At 42.7% G+C, this 15,414-nt stretch overlaps 1 protein-coding gene across 37 annotated transcripts in view; it reads left to right on the top strand.

The window, feature by feature from the left end:
- The window catches only part of ANK3 (ankyrin 3), a 401,108-nt gene that overhangs the window by 230,293 nt on the left and 155,401 nt on the right, over positions 1 to 15,414 (top strand). Inside the window, exon 1 of one of the 37 annotated variants that reach the window (XM_081190796.1) lies at positions 3,875 to 3,941. The exons of 35 other annotated variants lie outside the window; for them this stretch is intronic. In XM_081190796.1, the coding sequence (XP_081046922.1) occupies positions 3,906 to 3,941 (36 nt within the window). In that variant the 5' untranslated portion in view covers positions 3,875 to 3,905. Of the gene's footprint in view, positions 1 to 3,874; positions 3,942 to 7,058; positions 7,236 to 15,414 lie in introns of those variants that run through there. One more of the 37 variants, XM_081190756.1, reaches the window with a different exon arrangement.

The following is a 15,414-nucleotide window of genomic DNA, read 5'->3' on the forward strand; positions in this document are numbered from 1 at the left end:
ACTGCTAGGTTGGCAGGAGCCGGGACTGAGCGATGGGAGCTCACCCCGTCGCAGGGATTTGAACCACCGACCTTCCGATTGGCAAACCCTAGGCTCAGTGGTTTAGCCCACAGCGCCACCCACATCCCGCTGCTTCTTACTAAGCTCTAAAAATCACTACAAACTAGCCCTTGAGGGAAAGCATAGGATTGAAGTGGTTCAGGAGGAAGCTTGCCTGGATTCTCAGGCATGAATGAGCAAGCAAATGGTGCCAATACCAGAAAAACTTGGCTAGCATGGAAGCAGCCGTGCACTGGGGGAAAGATGTTCCTCTGGTCACCTGGCCGTATGGTGGCTTTGGGCATCCTAATGAGTTATGATGCAACTTGGCCCCCTTCCAGATGTCAGGTGTGTGAGCTCCACATGCATTGAGAACTCCCGTATTTCACAATGAGTTGCTAGACAGAGGCTGTTCAGTTGCTCATTTTAAGGCTTTGACTTGGACTGTGTTTTACTGTAAACTGCACTGGTATCTTCTCATGCCTTTTGAAATATGATATACAAATTGTTGGGAAAAGATGGTATAGAAAATTAGCAAGCAATAAATCCCCCGAGGTACCCCTTGATTTTATATTCGGGTAAATCCAGTATGAACGCTTTCTGCCCATGTTGCTGCAAGCCTCTCAAGTAAGTCTTCTCAGTGTTTATTTCCCTTCCATAATGGATAATGTATGCAGCTTTCCTGATTACCTAGTTCATAAGCCTTGGAGCACTCTTTAATTCCCTCCTCAAGGGTTTGAAGAAATTCAGTCACAGGCACAAATGAGCTAGACTGTTTGAGTAATGGTTGCCATTTGAGTAATGATTCCCCGTTGTTATGACAAAATTGAGCATCGTTTGAGATGTAGAGCTGATTGTGAGGTTTCTAATTACCGTATCTCATGACCTTATAGCTCTGCTTCTGCAGAGATCAAAAGAATCCAAGAATACAACTTGGAGGCAAAGTCATAATTAAGGATTGAGGGAGAGTTGGTGACAGTGCCAAAGCAATGGAATTGCAAACCCACGTGATCACATCTATGATATTTTATTTTTTTTAAAACCCACATGTGGCAGCTGCTTCACTATCATGTCCAACCACTATTTGTGAGTTGGTTTATGAGTACTTCCAAATTAGTTGGTTTCCACTTTCCTTCCTATTAGGAGAGCAATTCAAGGGAGCCCAGTTTTGAGGTAGAATTTGACTATCATAACACTGAGGCCGCCACCACTCTCTGTCCCCAATATGCACTGAAGGAAACCTTGATATTATTAAAAAAATAATGCATAGACATGGTGGGCCTTTTGTGATAGCAGCAGGTAAAACCTTCCCCAAATTTGTCAGGAAGAAGAACTGTCAAGCCTCACAGCTTCTCAGGAATTCCCAAAGTACTAAGATTTCACGGGGTCTGTATTTTAGATTGAAATTGTAGGTTTTGATATAAAAGAAATTTCAGTCAATGCATTTTACCGAAATTCCAAAAGTCTGTCACATCAAATTGGATACCATTTTCCCTGTATCAATATGGTGATATAGCACAAGACCACTTACAGTTAACAGTGCCGCCTAATGACAACTTGACATGCCTTTGACTTCATAATATCTATTTTCCAAAAATGCATCGCATTGTTTCCAGCTGCTGTTGCCTGCCTTGTTTTCCAAGCATAGTGAGCAGCCACTGTTCATGTTGTGTCCCTGCAACTCTGCTTTAAAACAGCAACAGAAATGATGAGTCAACTGTATCATAGAGACCTTCTGAAACCATGGTCACAGCTTAGGGATGAAGGAGGATCTATATGGGGAATTAGCATACTGCACGTAGGTAAAAGTTTGCATCCATTGCTCTGCCTGCATGTTTTTCTGGCCCTTTCCACCACTGGCATGAAGTTGCCCAGCAAGGAATGAAGCCCACAGCCTGAAAAACAGGTCCCTAACCCCTTGACCAGTGTATTCTAAGAACGTTTGCCATGGTCATCTTAAATCAGTCATAATAACCATGCGAATGTCATCAACGGAGGTGAAGTGTCATTAAAAAAACAAAAACAAACTAAGAGCATTTGTGCCTTGAACGCATATTACAGTGAGCGGTGCATCGCCCCATTTCATCACTTACAGTAGACTCCTAGAAGTATAGATGCGCCTTAAAAATGAGGGGAAGGTGGCTTCTCCACACTCTCTATTCCCTCTTCAAATGGCATCTCTGGAAACCACCAGCAGCATAACATTTCTTTCCCCACCCTCCTTTTATTGTCTGATTCCCTCTGTGCTCTAATTTATGTATGTACGCTGTCACATTTCATTCCATCCCGACCTAAAGAAATCATAAATTGTCCCAATTAATGCAAGGTTCAACATAACAGTGGGTGGAACGAGTCAGGTATAGTAAATAAGGAAGAAGAAGTACAATAGTAAATAAGGATGGAAAAGTAGTAGTACAGGCTTTTCTGTGCAGCTTCTCCCCCTGCTAGAATGAAAATGCTCCTGGGAATTATTATCGTAATGCCACCTCAACAGCTGCCAGAGACCATGCGTAAACTTTGGAGCAACTGACAGGGAGGACGAAGCTGTTTTTAAATGACTTGGCCATGACAGAGGAAGAGGGCTTCCCTGTTAGCAGCTGCCTCCTACTATAATTTCTAATTACATCTCTTATACAATGACAGAGGAAGGCAAAAGGCGCCTGAAGAATTTCCGCAAGAGGCCCTGGTCCATGAAATTTGGGGACATAGGGCACTGCTTTCTACTGAGTTAGACCACTGCTGTCTATACTGACTGGCAGCAGCTCTCCAGGGTTTCAGGTGGGGCAAATTCCCAGTTCTACCTGAAGATGCTGGGGACTGAGGCTGGGGCCGTCTGCATACTGGGTGCGCAGGTACGGTCCTTCCCCAAAGGAGAAACTTAGGTGTTAACCCAGCAGTTGGTAACAGCTGTGGGTTTTCTTTGCATGGCTCTCCAAAGCAGAAATGCGACTGACTGCTTTAGGCTTGTTGGCATTTTGTGTATGCTTTGGTTTTGATAGACACTGAATCCTTTAGTTTGGCAGCTCCTGCTCTGGAACTCCTTCTCATTGACTTTAGACAGGCACACACCTTTGCTGTTCTCTTTTTGGCACCTGTTAATTTTTTGTTGTTGTTGAAGCAAGGCTACCCAGAATGTAAAGTTGGCATGCAATTTAATCTGCAATTTTACTTTGCAATGCATATTTTTAGCACACATATAATAAGAGATGAACATATATATGAAATTGCTTAACCTTGACCTTTATTATCTTTGTGTGTGTTTGTTTGTAAATTGCTTAGAGGTTTTATTTACGATTAAATAGCATGCAAAATATGTTAAATAAGAATAAATAAATAAGCAGCTGGTTAGCGGGTTGTTTGGTTGTTTGTTTAAGCATCCACATAAGAAAAAGAGCAGTCTTCTCTGGTGCTTGAAAAGGGTGAGTGGAAAATCCCTGATTTTGTTGCCCCTGAAAAACAGGCCAAACCAGTCTCCTTTTCAGAAGGAAGCAGCTGATAAGCAGAATCACAAATGCTTGTTTCAGGAAGGATTCCAACCTACCAACAGTGTTCGTCTAACCAGCTGATTTGGTGGCTATTTTTGGTATTCTACATATCAGGGTTACACATTCAGGGAATGGCTGGAGATTACAACTGTGGCACAGCAGCCAGGAATCCCAGGATAACTCTCCTTTGCTAGCCTTCCAATCCTCTTGCTTGTCTTTCTGCAGTTTAAAAATAGTTAAGGAAGTCTAACAAGTGACCAAGCTTAGTTGCTTTGTAAAAAAAAAATCGGCACTTCCTGCTTGGTGGCTATTTTTAGCTGTAATGCAGTGTCCAAAGTGTTAACTAATTGAGTCATCAAATTTCATATTTGGCCACAGAAAATGGCAGTGGAAGAGGGAGAATGCTTCCTGGACCAAGTAAGCCTTTGCGGATGCTGTAACAGGAGTGATTTTTGATTTATACGTACTCGTAAGCTAATAATGTGTGTTTTGCTTTGTTTTAGTTAGCAGTTATCTAGCAGTTAGGGCAGTTATCTATTTGCAGATAAATGTTCACATGTCTCTAGTGGCTTAATTTTGTTGACTGTGTTCGGTTTCATCTGTAAGCTGAATGGTGCAAGATCGCTTTCCACTGTGATCGAAATGGTGTGTTCAGGATGCTGCATAAAGGGATTCTGGAAGAATTAAAAAATGGGCTGTTTTGTGTCAAGAGGCCTAGAATAGCTTGGGTGAATATTATTTTATAATACTTTTCATTTTGTGACATTTTACCGGGTAAATTCTAGCAAGGTCTTAATATATCAAACGGCCACACCTGGCTGAATTGAAACATATGTTATTGGAAAGGGAGCTAAAAGTGCTGATGCTGCAGATACGAAATCAAATAAAAAATCCTGAAAACATGCGGTGCAATTTATCCTATGACCTCAGAGGTGGTGCTTAGGTGGACAGGATTTCTCGCCGGAACATTAGTTCTCAAGATTAGGTCACAATCCTGTAAACCACATTATGCAGTATTTGAGCAATTAATTGGGGAGGGATCGTGGAGGGATATAATGGATTTTCCTGTAGAACAGCAATAGTTGCAAAAATCAATCGCTCTAGTGAAGGTTGTTATTCCTCAGGTATTGCTGGTAAAAGGAGAATAAATTCCTCCTGAAGGTCAGCAGTATTTCCATGATGAATTGTGGCGATGAAAATAATTCGGAAGGAATAATGCAACCATATTGTCTTGCACAGCCTTGTTTAAATGCCAATGAACTTGGATGGGTACTCATGCATACATATGTGTGGGTGAGTGTGTGTGGTTAGGTGGTTTTTTGTGCATGTATATATCTCTGTATGTATATAATATGCACAAACACACACACACACACACACACACACACACACAAATGCATCAATACACAGATATACACACACTGCATTTAAGCTGGGGTGGAGGGACAGTATCAGCTCAGATAAATCATGATATGTGATCTTATTGTATCTGAAATAATTTTTGTAAGCATATTTTCAAAAGCAGCTTTAGTTGCTGGATTACCCACAGATTAATTTACGGTGCAGAACAGCTGGCGACAATAACACAAGGGGCAGCAGAGCTTGTGAAAGTCAATGCAGAGTTCCCTGCATCAGTTGCACAAACAGACAGGGGCACCTCCCTGGGGGTGGAGTTTTCACAAACTGTTTCCTCCCCTGTCCTGATCCTTCAACTTCAGGAGACTGTGTTTCAGGTTGTATTATAGCAACATACCCTCCAACACCTGACCGAAGAAAATAAGGATGTGTACGCATTAGTAATGCCTGTTAGTTCCCATGCTAAAGTTTTTCTCTGCCTGCTAGACATTGATTGTGCTCATTTCCTGGGTGTAATAGCCCGACTTGCAGCAGGGTGTGCTGAGGGCTGCAACCGTTTCCTAAGAATGTGTAACCAAGCGTTCAACCTTACAATAGGTCAGGTTGTACTTTTAATAGAACAGCTTTAATCCAAACCCACTCAGCAACATACACCAGCTAGAAAGGAGATGTGTTTTTTTGGGGGGGAGGACAGAATGGAAGCAGTGTGGAGACGTGTGTGCCCTTCCATGTACATCCACAGAGTCAAGATGCACACCCCCCCCCCAGCCAGATTTTTAACTTTCAGGAAGACCTGGGGAAGAGGGCACATCTTTCGCACATGCACTTTCTAATACAACCCTTTGAGTGTTATCCCAGAAGGCAGAATAGGGCCATGAGACACCAGGAAGAGACAGAAACTGGAACTGTTCCTAGAGACAATTGGAATACAGTGGTACCTCGGGTTACAGATGCTTCAGGTTGCAGACGCTTCAGGTTACAGACTTCACTAACCCAGAAATAGTATCTCGAGTTCAGAACTTTGCTTCAGGATGAGAACAGAAATCGCACAGTAGCAGCGGGAGGCCCTATTAGCTAAAGTGGTGTCTCAGGTTAAGAGCAGTTTCAGGTTAAGAATGGACCTCCAGAACGAATTAAGTTCTTAACCTGAGGTACCACTGTGTGTGTAACTATTGGTGCAGGGCTCCTGGAGGGCAAGCCAGAACACTGAAAGGAGGACCGTTGTCCATGATCGAAACCCAGTTTGCAACAATCAGGCTTAGCTGAAGTTCAGAGCTACAGTTGCAACACCCCAAGTCTTTTCTAGCCAGTTGTGGCTGGTGCCAGCTGCGTTCTTGAATATATTGTTCATTGGGTCCCCGTTGCTTGGAATGCATTGTGGCGAAATCGTTGCATTCAGTAGCGTGTGTAGCTTTTAAAAAGAGTACACGGACCCATGCAGTTTAGGTCTGTTGATACTGGCTATTAGCCAGGAGAGCCAAGTGGCATCCCCATTCTTAAGAGGCAGTATGGTTCTTGGTGTTGGATGCTGAGAATAAGCAGCAGGAGGTGACCTTAACCTTTATGCCCTTCTAGTGAACTTGCAGAGGCACTTGGCAGACTTTTGTTGGAAACAGAATGCTTGGCTGATCCAGCAAGGAGAGAAATAATTTCTTGAATCCATGCACTGTCAAGAAGGCAGAGGGAATTTGTTTTAAAGGCTGAAGCAAAGAACATATTTTGAACTTAAAAACATAGGGCTAAAATACAGAGTGGTACTGTTTCAGCATTACTTATTTTCACTATATTTAAGTTTAGGCTGTTGGTTTTCAAGCATACTTCTTAAAAGTATACTTGAAAATATAAAAGTATACTTTTCTTAATACATTAACCCAGTGTACTTCATAAAAGTATACTTTTCTTAAGGCATTAACCCAGGTTTCTCAGTAGCTGTGCAGAACACTGAGCCATGCACAAGAAATGTGAAAAAGGTTTGTGTGCATATTTTGACCCCAAAAGAAAAGCTTTTATGCCAGCTTTCATGGGACAGATCATGTTGCATACTCAGAAAGCCTCAGTTGCCGGCATATCTCTCTTTTAAAGCCTGTGTTGTAGATTGTTTGTGCAGCCAAACTACACTTGGTGGAATGTGTACAGATGAACTAGGTTGAAGCTGAAATTGTTCTGCCCTAAAGCAGAGGCTTTGGAAGTGTGCTGACCCACTGCACACTGTTCATAGGCATTAATGCAATTGTGGTGTTTTGTTAGAGGCTGAGCAGGAGCTCGATGGGCTGTCAGTGCGTGTAGAGATGGCTTGAACAGAGGACGCAAATATGCGATGTGAATTACACTATGGCTGGGAGCAATTCCGAAAGGGTATAGTAATTGCTTGCTTCTCTAATACTGATGTTGCTCATTAGACGAACCGTTTCTTGATTTGTTATAAAGCTAAAACTTTCAGAAGGTGTGGAACAGAAACAGCATCTAATCCACAGACTTTGCTGAACTGCTTTGTGGGTCATTCAGATAGCGTTGTTCAAAAGCGTTAACATGATGTAGGCTGGTCTTTGTGTATTTGTAAGGGGATTTGTTAGGAAATGGCTTACTATATGGGTAGGTTTGGGGCAGCTCAGTTATAGGAGAGAGACTATTTCTTAAATAATTGAGTTTGGAATTAATTGTTTTTATTTAGGTGTTGTGTTTTAAAATGTGAAGAACATGGTATACTGTATTGCTTGATCAATTGGGGGGGGGGTACTTTGACCCCAGTCAAAATTTACTGGAATGAAAAAGAGATTTCTCCCATCTAAAAATTGCAAAGCACTTTATACATTGGGTAAGTTTCACAACAGTTAGAAATAAGCTCACAGAGTTGGCAGCATGACTTTTACCTTGATTGTGACATGTCCTGGGTTCAATTCTTAGGCATATTCGTCCTCCGGGGAAGGTTTAGGCATCTTGAGAGTGAGTGTGGGAGTAGTAGTTAGTTACATAGAACGTGGAACTCTGCCTTACACTGAGTCAGATCATTGTTTAATCCAGCCTGGTAATATCTGCTCTGTCTGGCATCAGGTCTCCAAGGTTTTAAGCAGGTCCCCTACACACCAGCCCTCCCAATACCCTTTGAAGACACTAGGCGTTGATTGCACTAGGACTGTGTGCACCCAAGTCTTGTTCTTTACCACTGAGCTGTGGAATTTTGGACTTGATAAGTGCATCGGATTTGAAGCAGGAAGATTTGCTTCAAACACCCGTGAAGCTGTCTCGGTGACCTTGGGCATGTCACCATCATTCAGTTTGACTTTCCTCATGAAGATAGTTGTCAGGATAAACTGAAACAGCTCCCACATACATTCCCTTGGATCCTTAGGAGGAAAGATAGAATATAAGTGCAATTAAGGGTCCCTCCAGACTGAAAGCATTTTGTGGGAGGGGAAATGTTCCTCTTCCACCAGGCCTCTGGCTGATTGACGTACGATGCCCTTTTGAATGTGTATGGGGGGGGGTGTTATTGGTTTGGTTTTGTTCTTCTTTTTATTATGTATTTGTGTTTCTTATATTGTGATTTTATGTTGTGAACTGTCCTGAGATCTTCAGATGAAGGGCGGTATATAAATTTAATAATAATAATAATAATAATAATAATAATAATAATAATAATAATAATTCAAGTGCATGCTGGAGCTTCAGGTTTGCTCAATTAAAGTGGATTGAAGTGCTCTGTTGCCCTAGTGCAACAAATAAACTTAAACTTGAAATAAACTTAAACTTGAAAAGTGAGGAGTGAACAAATGATTAATCAGACACACATAAACACCCTGCAAGCAAATCAGGATGAATGCTCATTCCATTATAACTGCCCCGCAAACAAATCAGAACAAACGTTCAGTAAAGGCAAGGCAGCGCCTAAACACTGTGTGAGCTTTGTTTGCACAAATAAGATGAATACTCAATAAATTGGTCATCTGGAGGAGCCCTAACTTGATTCTTCAAGTGTGGGTCCTTATACAGCCCAAACAACATCACCCATGAACTAGAGGTAAAGTATCAGCAAGCATGGGGGAACCCCAAGGTTTTCGGAAGTACAAAAAATTCAGGAGGGGTGAAAATAAGGGGGGACCCCTGAAACATCCCAGTGAGAACTGAGCATGCTCAGTGCCTGCAGAATTCTGTTCGTTGCATGGTGTGTGTAGAAGGATGGGTGGAAGAGACAATGAAACAATATCCTAGCGGAGGGCAGAAACATTCCACATTGCAATCTTTCTTTCTTTCTTTCTTTCTTTCTTTCTTTCTTTCTTTCTTTCTTTCTTTCTTGGCCAGTCCCATTTGTGTCATGTTCCTCCTCTCACTTCAATATATATTTTACCGAAAGAACACATCCTATCTCAGCTTTTGAACTGGTAAAGGACAAGGTACTGTGGAATAACAGAATAAGAATAAAGGAAGAATAATACCCCTCCCCACTCGAGTGTGTAATGGGGTCATGATCAGGCAGCGATCTCCATTACAAGCCAGACCCCTTTTCTATCTGTGAAATGTTAGTGAGTGTGTCTTATGTCCTCACTTGATGGAATGAAGACAGGGACTGTGAACTTCAATACTGCATCCTGGCATATGCTGGAACTGTCAGGAAAATGGATCAAAACTATGAGCATTGCTTAACATAGAAACAAACCACTGCTTTTTAAGACTGGGCCGTAGTAGTAAATAATTATTTCCAGGGAAGAAACCTGTCTTCTAGAATTTGTTGAGTTCAGATCTGTGTGACTAGCAACAACTAAAAATGTTGAGGTTAATCCAAAAATGGATCCAGGGTTAAAGAGCATAAAATAGATAAGAAGTAGGAACTCTGATTGGAAATACATTTTCAGGATGTTGCCTGAATATTCGCTTGTTGCAGCTTTAAATATTCAATGCTTATTGGAGGGAGCAAGAGGTTTGATGTGGTTCAGATGTTTGCTTGACTAGACTGTAGAACACTTCCTGCTCACACCCCTCCATGCCCTGAGCAACCTGTGATTTAGTCAAGTAGGACATGAGGTGGAGATGTTTAAATCTACACATTATTCAGAAATGTCCCTGTTGATCTATGCAGAACTGAACTGGCAATAACAGCAGTGCAAACAGTGGCTTATAAAATGATGGTAAACGTTTCTGGTTTCTCTTAGGACAGCCTTTGAAGAAATGAGGAATCACTCTTGAAAGCAGTTTGTTTCATCCATAGTGCGGAGATTAGACTTTTATATGTAAAGAGTTTTGGGGCTGAGTTTGCTAAAAAGCCTTTGAAGCAGATTATCAGATATATTGATGGACAGAGCAACTTCAGGTGGTCAGAGCAGATTAGTCCAGCAGGTTAGTCCAGCAGTGACTAACTGCTCAATAATGCCCAAGTGAACAGGTGGGTCATAGTCTGGCACTGGAATACCAATAACAGTGCCAGGGGAAGCTGTTTCAGAGTCACAGTGCCACCACAGAGAAGGCCGTATATCATGCACTTAACCCAGTGGTGGGATGAGGCAGACCTCCCCATCCACTGACCAACGGCAGATCTAATGGCATGGGTAGGCAGAAAGAGGGGAAGGCATTCCTTGAAAAAACATTATTATTATTTGTTTAATACTCTCAAACATAAAGCACATTTGATTACCAGAACTTAAGTTCCTTATTGCTACTTCTTTCAACGTTTTAACGAAAAATGTCACCGCCTTCTTTACTTTGAGTACATCTGAGGGCATTGTTCAGCCTTCCTAATTCCAATGAGTAACTCTTTTAACTGGTTATCTTATAGAGGGAACAATGGCATTGAAATGAGTTTTATCATTCTGACTTACAGCAATTTGCAGAGAACAGAGTGACATTCCATTTAAAAGTCTATTAATTGATTCAGCTGAAAATCATTGTGTCACATTTTGAAGTTGTGACTTTTGAATATGTCACTATGTCGGTTCCGGCCTGTGCACAATCGTTAAAAGTTATGGCAAAAGTCTTCATTTGTTATTTTGATGATTGGTTTCTGTTGATATGACTCATTTATGAGCAAAACCTATAAGCGTTAGTGGTTTTTTTGTTAGTTTGTTTTAAAGGTCTATAGAACCTAAAGAGGGAGAGTTTTTGCCTTTGGTTTGAGGATTTGTTCTAAAGATGCATTGTATTTTAGCACTAGCCTGGTAGCAAGTGAACAGGTTGGTGGGAGGAGGAATTGAGTGCAGTGGTGGAGGAAGAGGAGTGCGGGGGTACCACACTGCCCCCGGCAGCGCAATCCCAGTGGGGTGCCTTTGCTGCTGCTCCCCCCGCCTGCGATGGGCACCATGCCCCCGCAGGTGGCGTGCCACACCCCAGGGTGCCCGCCGCGCCCCTGTGGGTGGTGCGCCACACCCCCGGGACACGCACCAGCCCTGCCCCCGCCTGCTCTCCGCCCCCCCCGGGTGCCAGAGCATGAAGCTCCGCCACTGATTGAGCGCTTTTTGTGTCCTCTTGCACCATCGTGGAAGTTCAGTAGGCTGTGGCAGAATAGGCAGAACTCTCCACCCCTTCTCTGGCAGCCCCCAGAAGTCTAGTAAATATTGCACAGGGTGGCCACCTTTTCCTCTTACAAAGCTGTTCTTAAAGCATATTAACTTCAAAAATGGATATGAATCAAAACTATACAGTGGTACCTCGGGTTAAGTACTTAATTCATTCCGGAGGTCTGTACTTAACCTGAAACTGTTCTTAACCTGAAGCACCACTTTAACTAATGGGGCCTCCTGCTGCTGCCGCACCGCCGGAGCACAATTTCTGTTCTCATCCTGAAGCAAAGTTCTTAACCTGAAGCACTATTTCTTGGTTAGCAGAGTCTGTAACCTGAAGCGTATGTAACCTGAAGCGTCTGTAACCCGAGGTACCACTGTAGCTTGATTTGGTGATTACACGACAGTTTAGCCCCTTCCCACTGTTAATCTGACTCAGCCTAAGAAGAAACACATATTGACTTGTGGTTTCACAAAGTGACAAGACCAAATAAAAGGTCAACCTCCTTTTATCATTCCATATTTGTTTCCCAGCTGAAGATGGGCAAGGATGGTGAGGCAACAGTTGATCATATTTAAGTTCCTCAAATATTAGATTGTACTGCTACCTACACACAGCTACCAACTTGGATATGTTGTGTTAATTTATCTTCTCTGCAAATAATAATAATAATAATAATAATAATAATAATAATAATAATAATAAGTGGAGGAAGGTGTGCTGAGCATCATCTCAACTAAAACTCTAATAGTTAGAGAAACAAAAGCAGCACACACAGTTCCCAAAACGAGATGGTTCTTTGATTCAAAGATTGCCGGTGCGACATGGAAAGCAATGGCATGTACCTGCTAGGTGTGGTTTCTGAGTTAAAATGTTGTTGATGTGGCATGAGACCTGAGAAGCAGCACGAAGGCAGTGTATGGATTAGAATTTAAGTAATTTTGGCACAATTTTTTGAAATTTTATTTGGAAAGAAAAGGATTAAAGTCACGTCTATTTTATATTAACGTGTCCCTGCCCAACAAGGTTGGTTTTCAGTTTGTTTGTTTTTTTAAAGGGGAAACAAAAATCTGTTCAAACAGCACAGGGTATATACAAACTGGCAAGAAATTTAAGGACCTCCCAAAAGTAACAGTAATTGTGTCATCAGAAAACAGTATTTTAATGTCATTTTATAGTTAACTGTTCCGTGCAAAAAGAATTATCAGGGCCTCTGCTGTAGAAATGAAATCATATAGCAATGGCCAGGTTGAATAACAGACTATGGAGGTAAAATGTTGGTAATAAAATCCTCTGCCTCTTATTTCAGTTTTCGGTTTTTTCTTTTGTACCTCCCAGTGAGTGAGTCAGCAGATGGTGAGAATGGTTTTGAATTTGTTTTATTAAGCTGGTTTTATTAGCCTCTGTGTTATGGCTGGTTTTATGACTTCTTGTATTTTTAGCACGGTATGATGGCTTTTGTAATTAGCTTTACATTTTAATATTGTATGCAAGCTACCTTAGGAGGAGATTTGCAGTTTATAAATCTTTTAAATAAAATAATCAACACAGTATAAGAGTTTCAACAAATTCAGGAAAATAAGGATTCCACTTACTGCCTCCCAAATATAGGACTACAGTGGTGCCCCGCAAGACGAAATTAATTCGTTCCGCAAGTTTTGTCGTCTAGCGAATTTTTCGTCTTGCGAATCACGAAATCCCATAGGAATGCATTGAAAATCAATTAATGCGTTCCTATGGTCAAAAAAAGTCCAAACAAAGCCAAATTTGGTACAACAGTTTATTAACTGCTCTTTAAAGTCACACATACTGTAAAGAGCAGTTCAAAAATTGAAGGGAAAATAAATTAACTTTATAAACATGACAGAAAAACATTTAAAAATCAACAAAGTGTACAGTACATTTTCTAAGACTCTGGGGGACCACTCGAAGAAGGCTCCTCTTCCACTCTTTGCTTCTTGCTCAAGAACCTGTCCATAGTCTGCTGCTTCATCCGCCTTTTCAGCACCTCCCTGAAAGGCGACATGACCCTCGTATCAAAAATGTTCCCAACGTCATGTGCCACGTGCTTCTCAGGGTGGTGCTGCTCTGCAAAAGTCTGCACCTCCTTCCACTTCAGGCAAATGTCCCTCAGTTTTTTGGGGGACAGCCGTTCCTCAGTTGCTTCCTCCTCTTCCAGTGAGGCCTGCTCCTGCGCAGCCTCTGCCTGCAGTTCGACCAGCTCCACGGTGGTCAGCTCATCGTCGTGCTCCTCCACCAGCTCGCAGACGTCCTCCTCCGTGACCTCCAGGCCCATGGTCCTCCCCAAGGCAACAATGTCCTGCACCACTGTTGACTCTGGTGCATCAGAGTCACTTGGTGCCACACAGTCCGGCCACAGGCTGCGCCAAGCGCAATTCAAATTTCTCTGGCTGATCCCGTTCCAGGCCGTGGTGATCATCTTCAAGCAGGTGACGATGTCGAAGTGGTCCTTCCAGAATTCCCGCAGGGTGATGGTGGTGCAGTCAGTCACCTCGAAGCATCACCTGAAAAGCTCCTTGGTGTAGAGTTTTTTGAAATTGGCGATGACCTGCTGATCCATCGGCTGGAGCAGTGGCGTGGTGTTAGGCGGCAGGAACATGATGTTGATGAAGCTGAACTCCTCCAACAAGTCCACCTCAAGGCCTTTAGGATGGGCAGGAGCATTGTCCATCAGAAGCAAAGCCTTCAGCGGCAGGTCGTTGTCCAGCAGGTACTGCTTGACAGCAGGGCCAAAAGCAAGATTGACCCAGTCCACAAACAGCACACGTGTGACCCAAGCCTTGCTGTTGGATCGCCACATGACACTCGGCCGCTCCTTGTCGATCTTGTGTCTCTTGAAGGCCCGTGGGTTCTCCGAGTGGTACACCAGCAAGGGCTTGATCTTCAGGTCGCCACTTGCGTTGGCACAGAAGAGCAGGGTCAGACGGTCCTTCATGGGCTTGTGGCCAGGCAACTTGGCCTCCTCCTGTGTGATGAAAGTCCTTTTGGGCATCCTCTTCCAAAACAGCCCGGTCTCGTCGCAGTTGAAGACCTGCTGTGGAACGTAGCCCTCCGTCTTCACAACCTCCAGGAACTCCGCTGCAAAGTCTTCAGCCGCAGAAACATCAGAACTGGCAGCCTCTCCATGCCAGAAAAAAACACACAAGCTTCCAGATTCTTGCAAACCCCTCCCCAACTGTTCCCCCAGCCACCCAGCACACAGAAATTCAAATCCAGAATTTTTTTTAAAAAAGAGCAGAGTGGCCCAATGGTCACAGAAAATCATAAAAATGCAGAAAAAAAACACACAAGCTTCCAGATTCTTGCAAACCCCTCCCCAACTGTTCCCCCAGCCACCCAGCACACAGAAATTCAAATCCAGAATTTTTTTTGAAAAAACAGCAGAGTGCCCCAATGGTCACAAAAAATCATAAAAATGCAGAAAAAACACACAAGCTTCCAGATTCTTGCAAACCCCTCCCCAACACCAAGTCCTTGAATTCCAAACACCCCAACCCAAAATCCAAAACTCCCCAAAAAAGTTTTAAAAACTTAACTTACCAAATGGCTGCAAAAGAAGTTCTGGAAAAGCTTCAAAAATCACCAAAGTCTTTAAAAACCTCAAAAACGGCTACTATGTACACTGCGTTCTATGAGTTGCTCCTCGAAGTCAAGTCGCAACTGTATTAACAGTGTTAAGAAAAAGGAAACAAACTTGCAAGACGTTTTCGTCTTGCGAAGCAAGCCCATAGGGAAATTCGTCTTGCGAGGCAAATCGAAAACAGAAAAACCTTTCGTCTAGCGAGTTTTTTGTCTTGCGTGGCATTCGTCTTGCGAGGTACCACTGTACAATGATCCAACTACCTCAAAATGTTAATCTGTAACACACACACACACACACTCATGCAAACACCTGCTCTCAGTTTTAGGTTGCCAACATTTTGATGTTATTGATGTCATTTTTCTTTTTTAGTTCATTTCAGGATAGAAAAGACAACACTCTGGGTTACAAAATTTGTCCAGAAAAAGCAGCATGGTGCCTTCC

Source organism: Podarcis bocagei, assembly GCF_964188305.1.
Source record: "Podarcis bocagei genome assembly, chromosome: 4".
NCBI classification, from domain to species: Eukaryota; Metazoa; Chordata; class Lepidosauria; order Squamata; family Lacertidae; genus Podarcis; species Podarcis bocagei.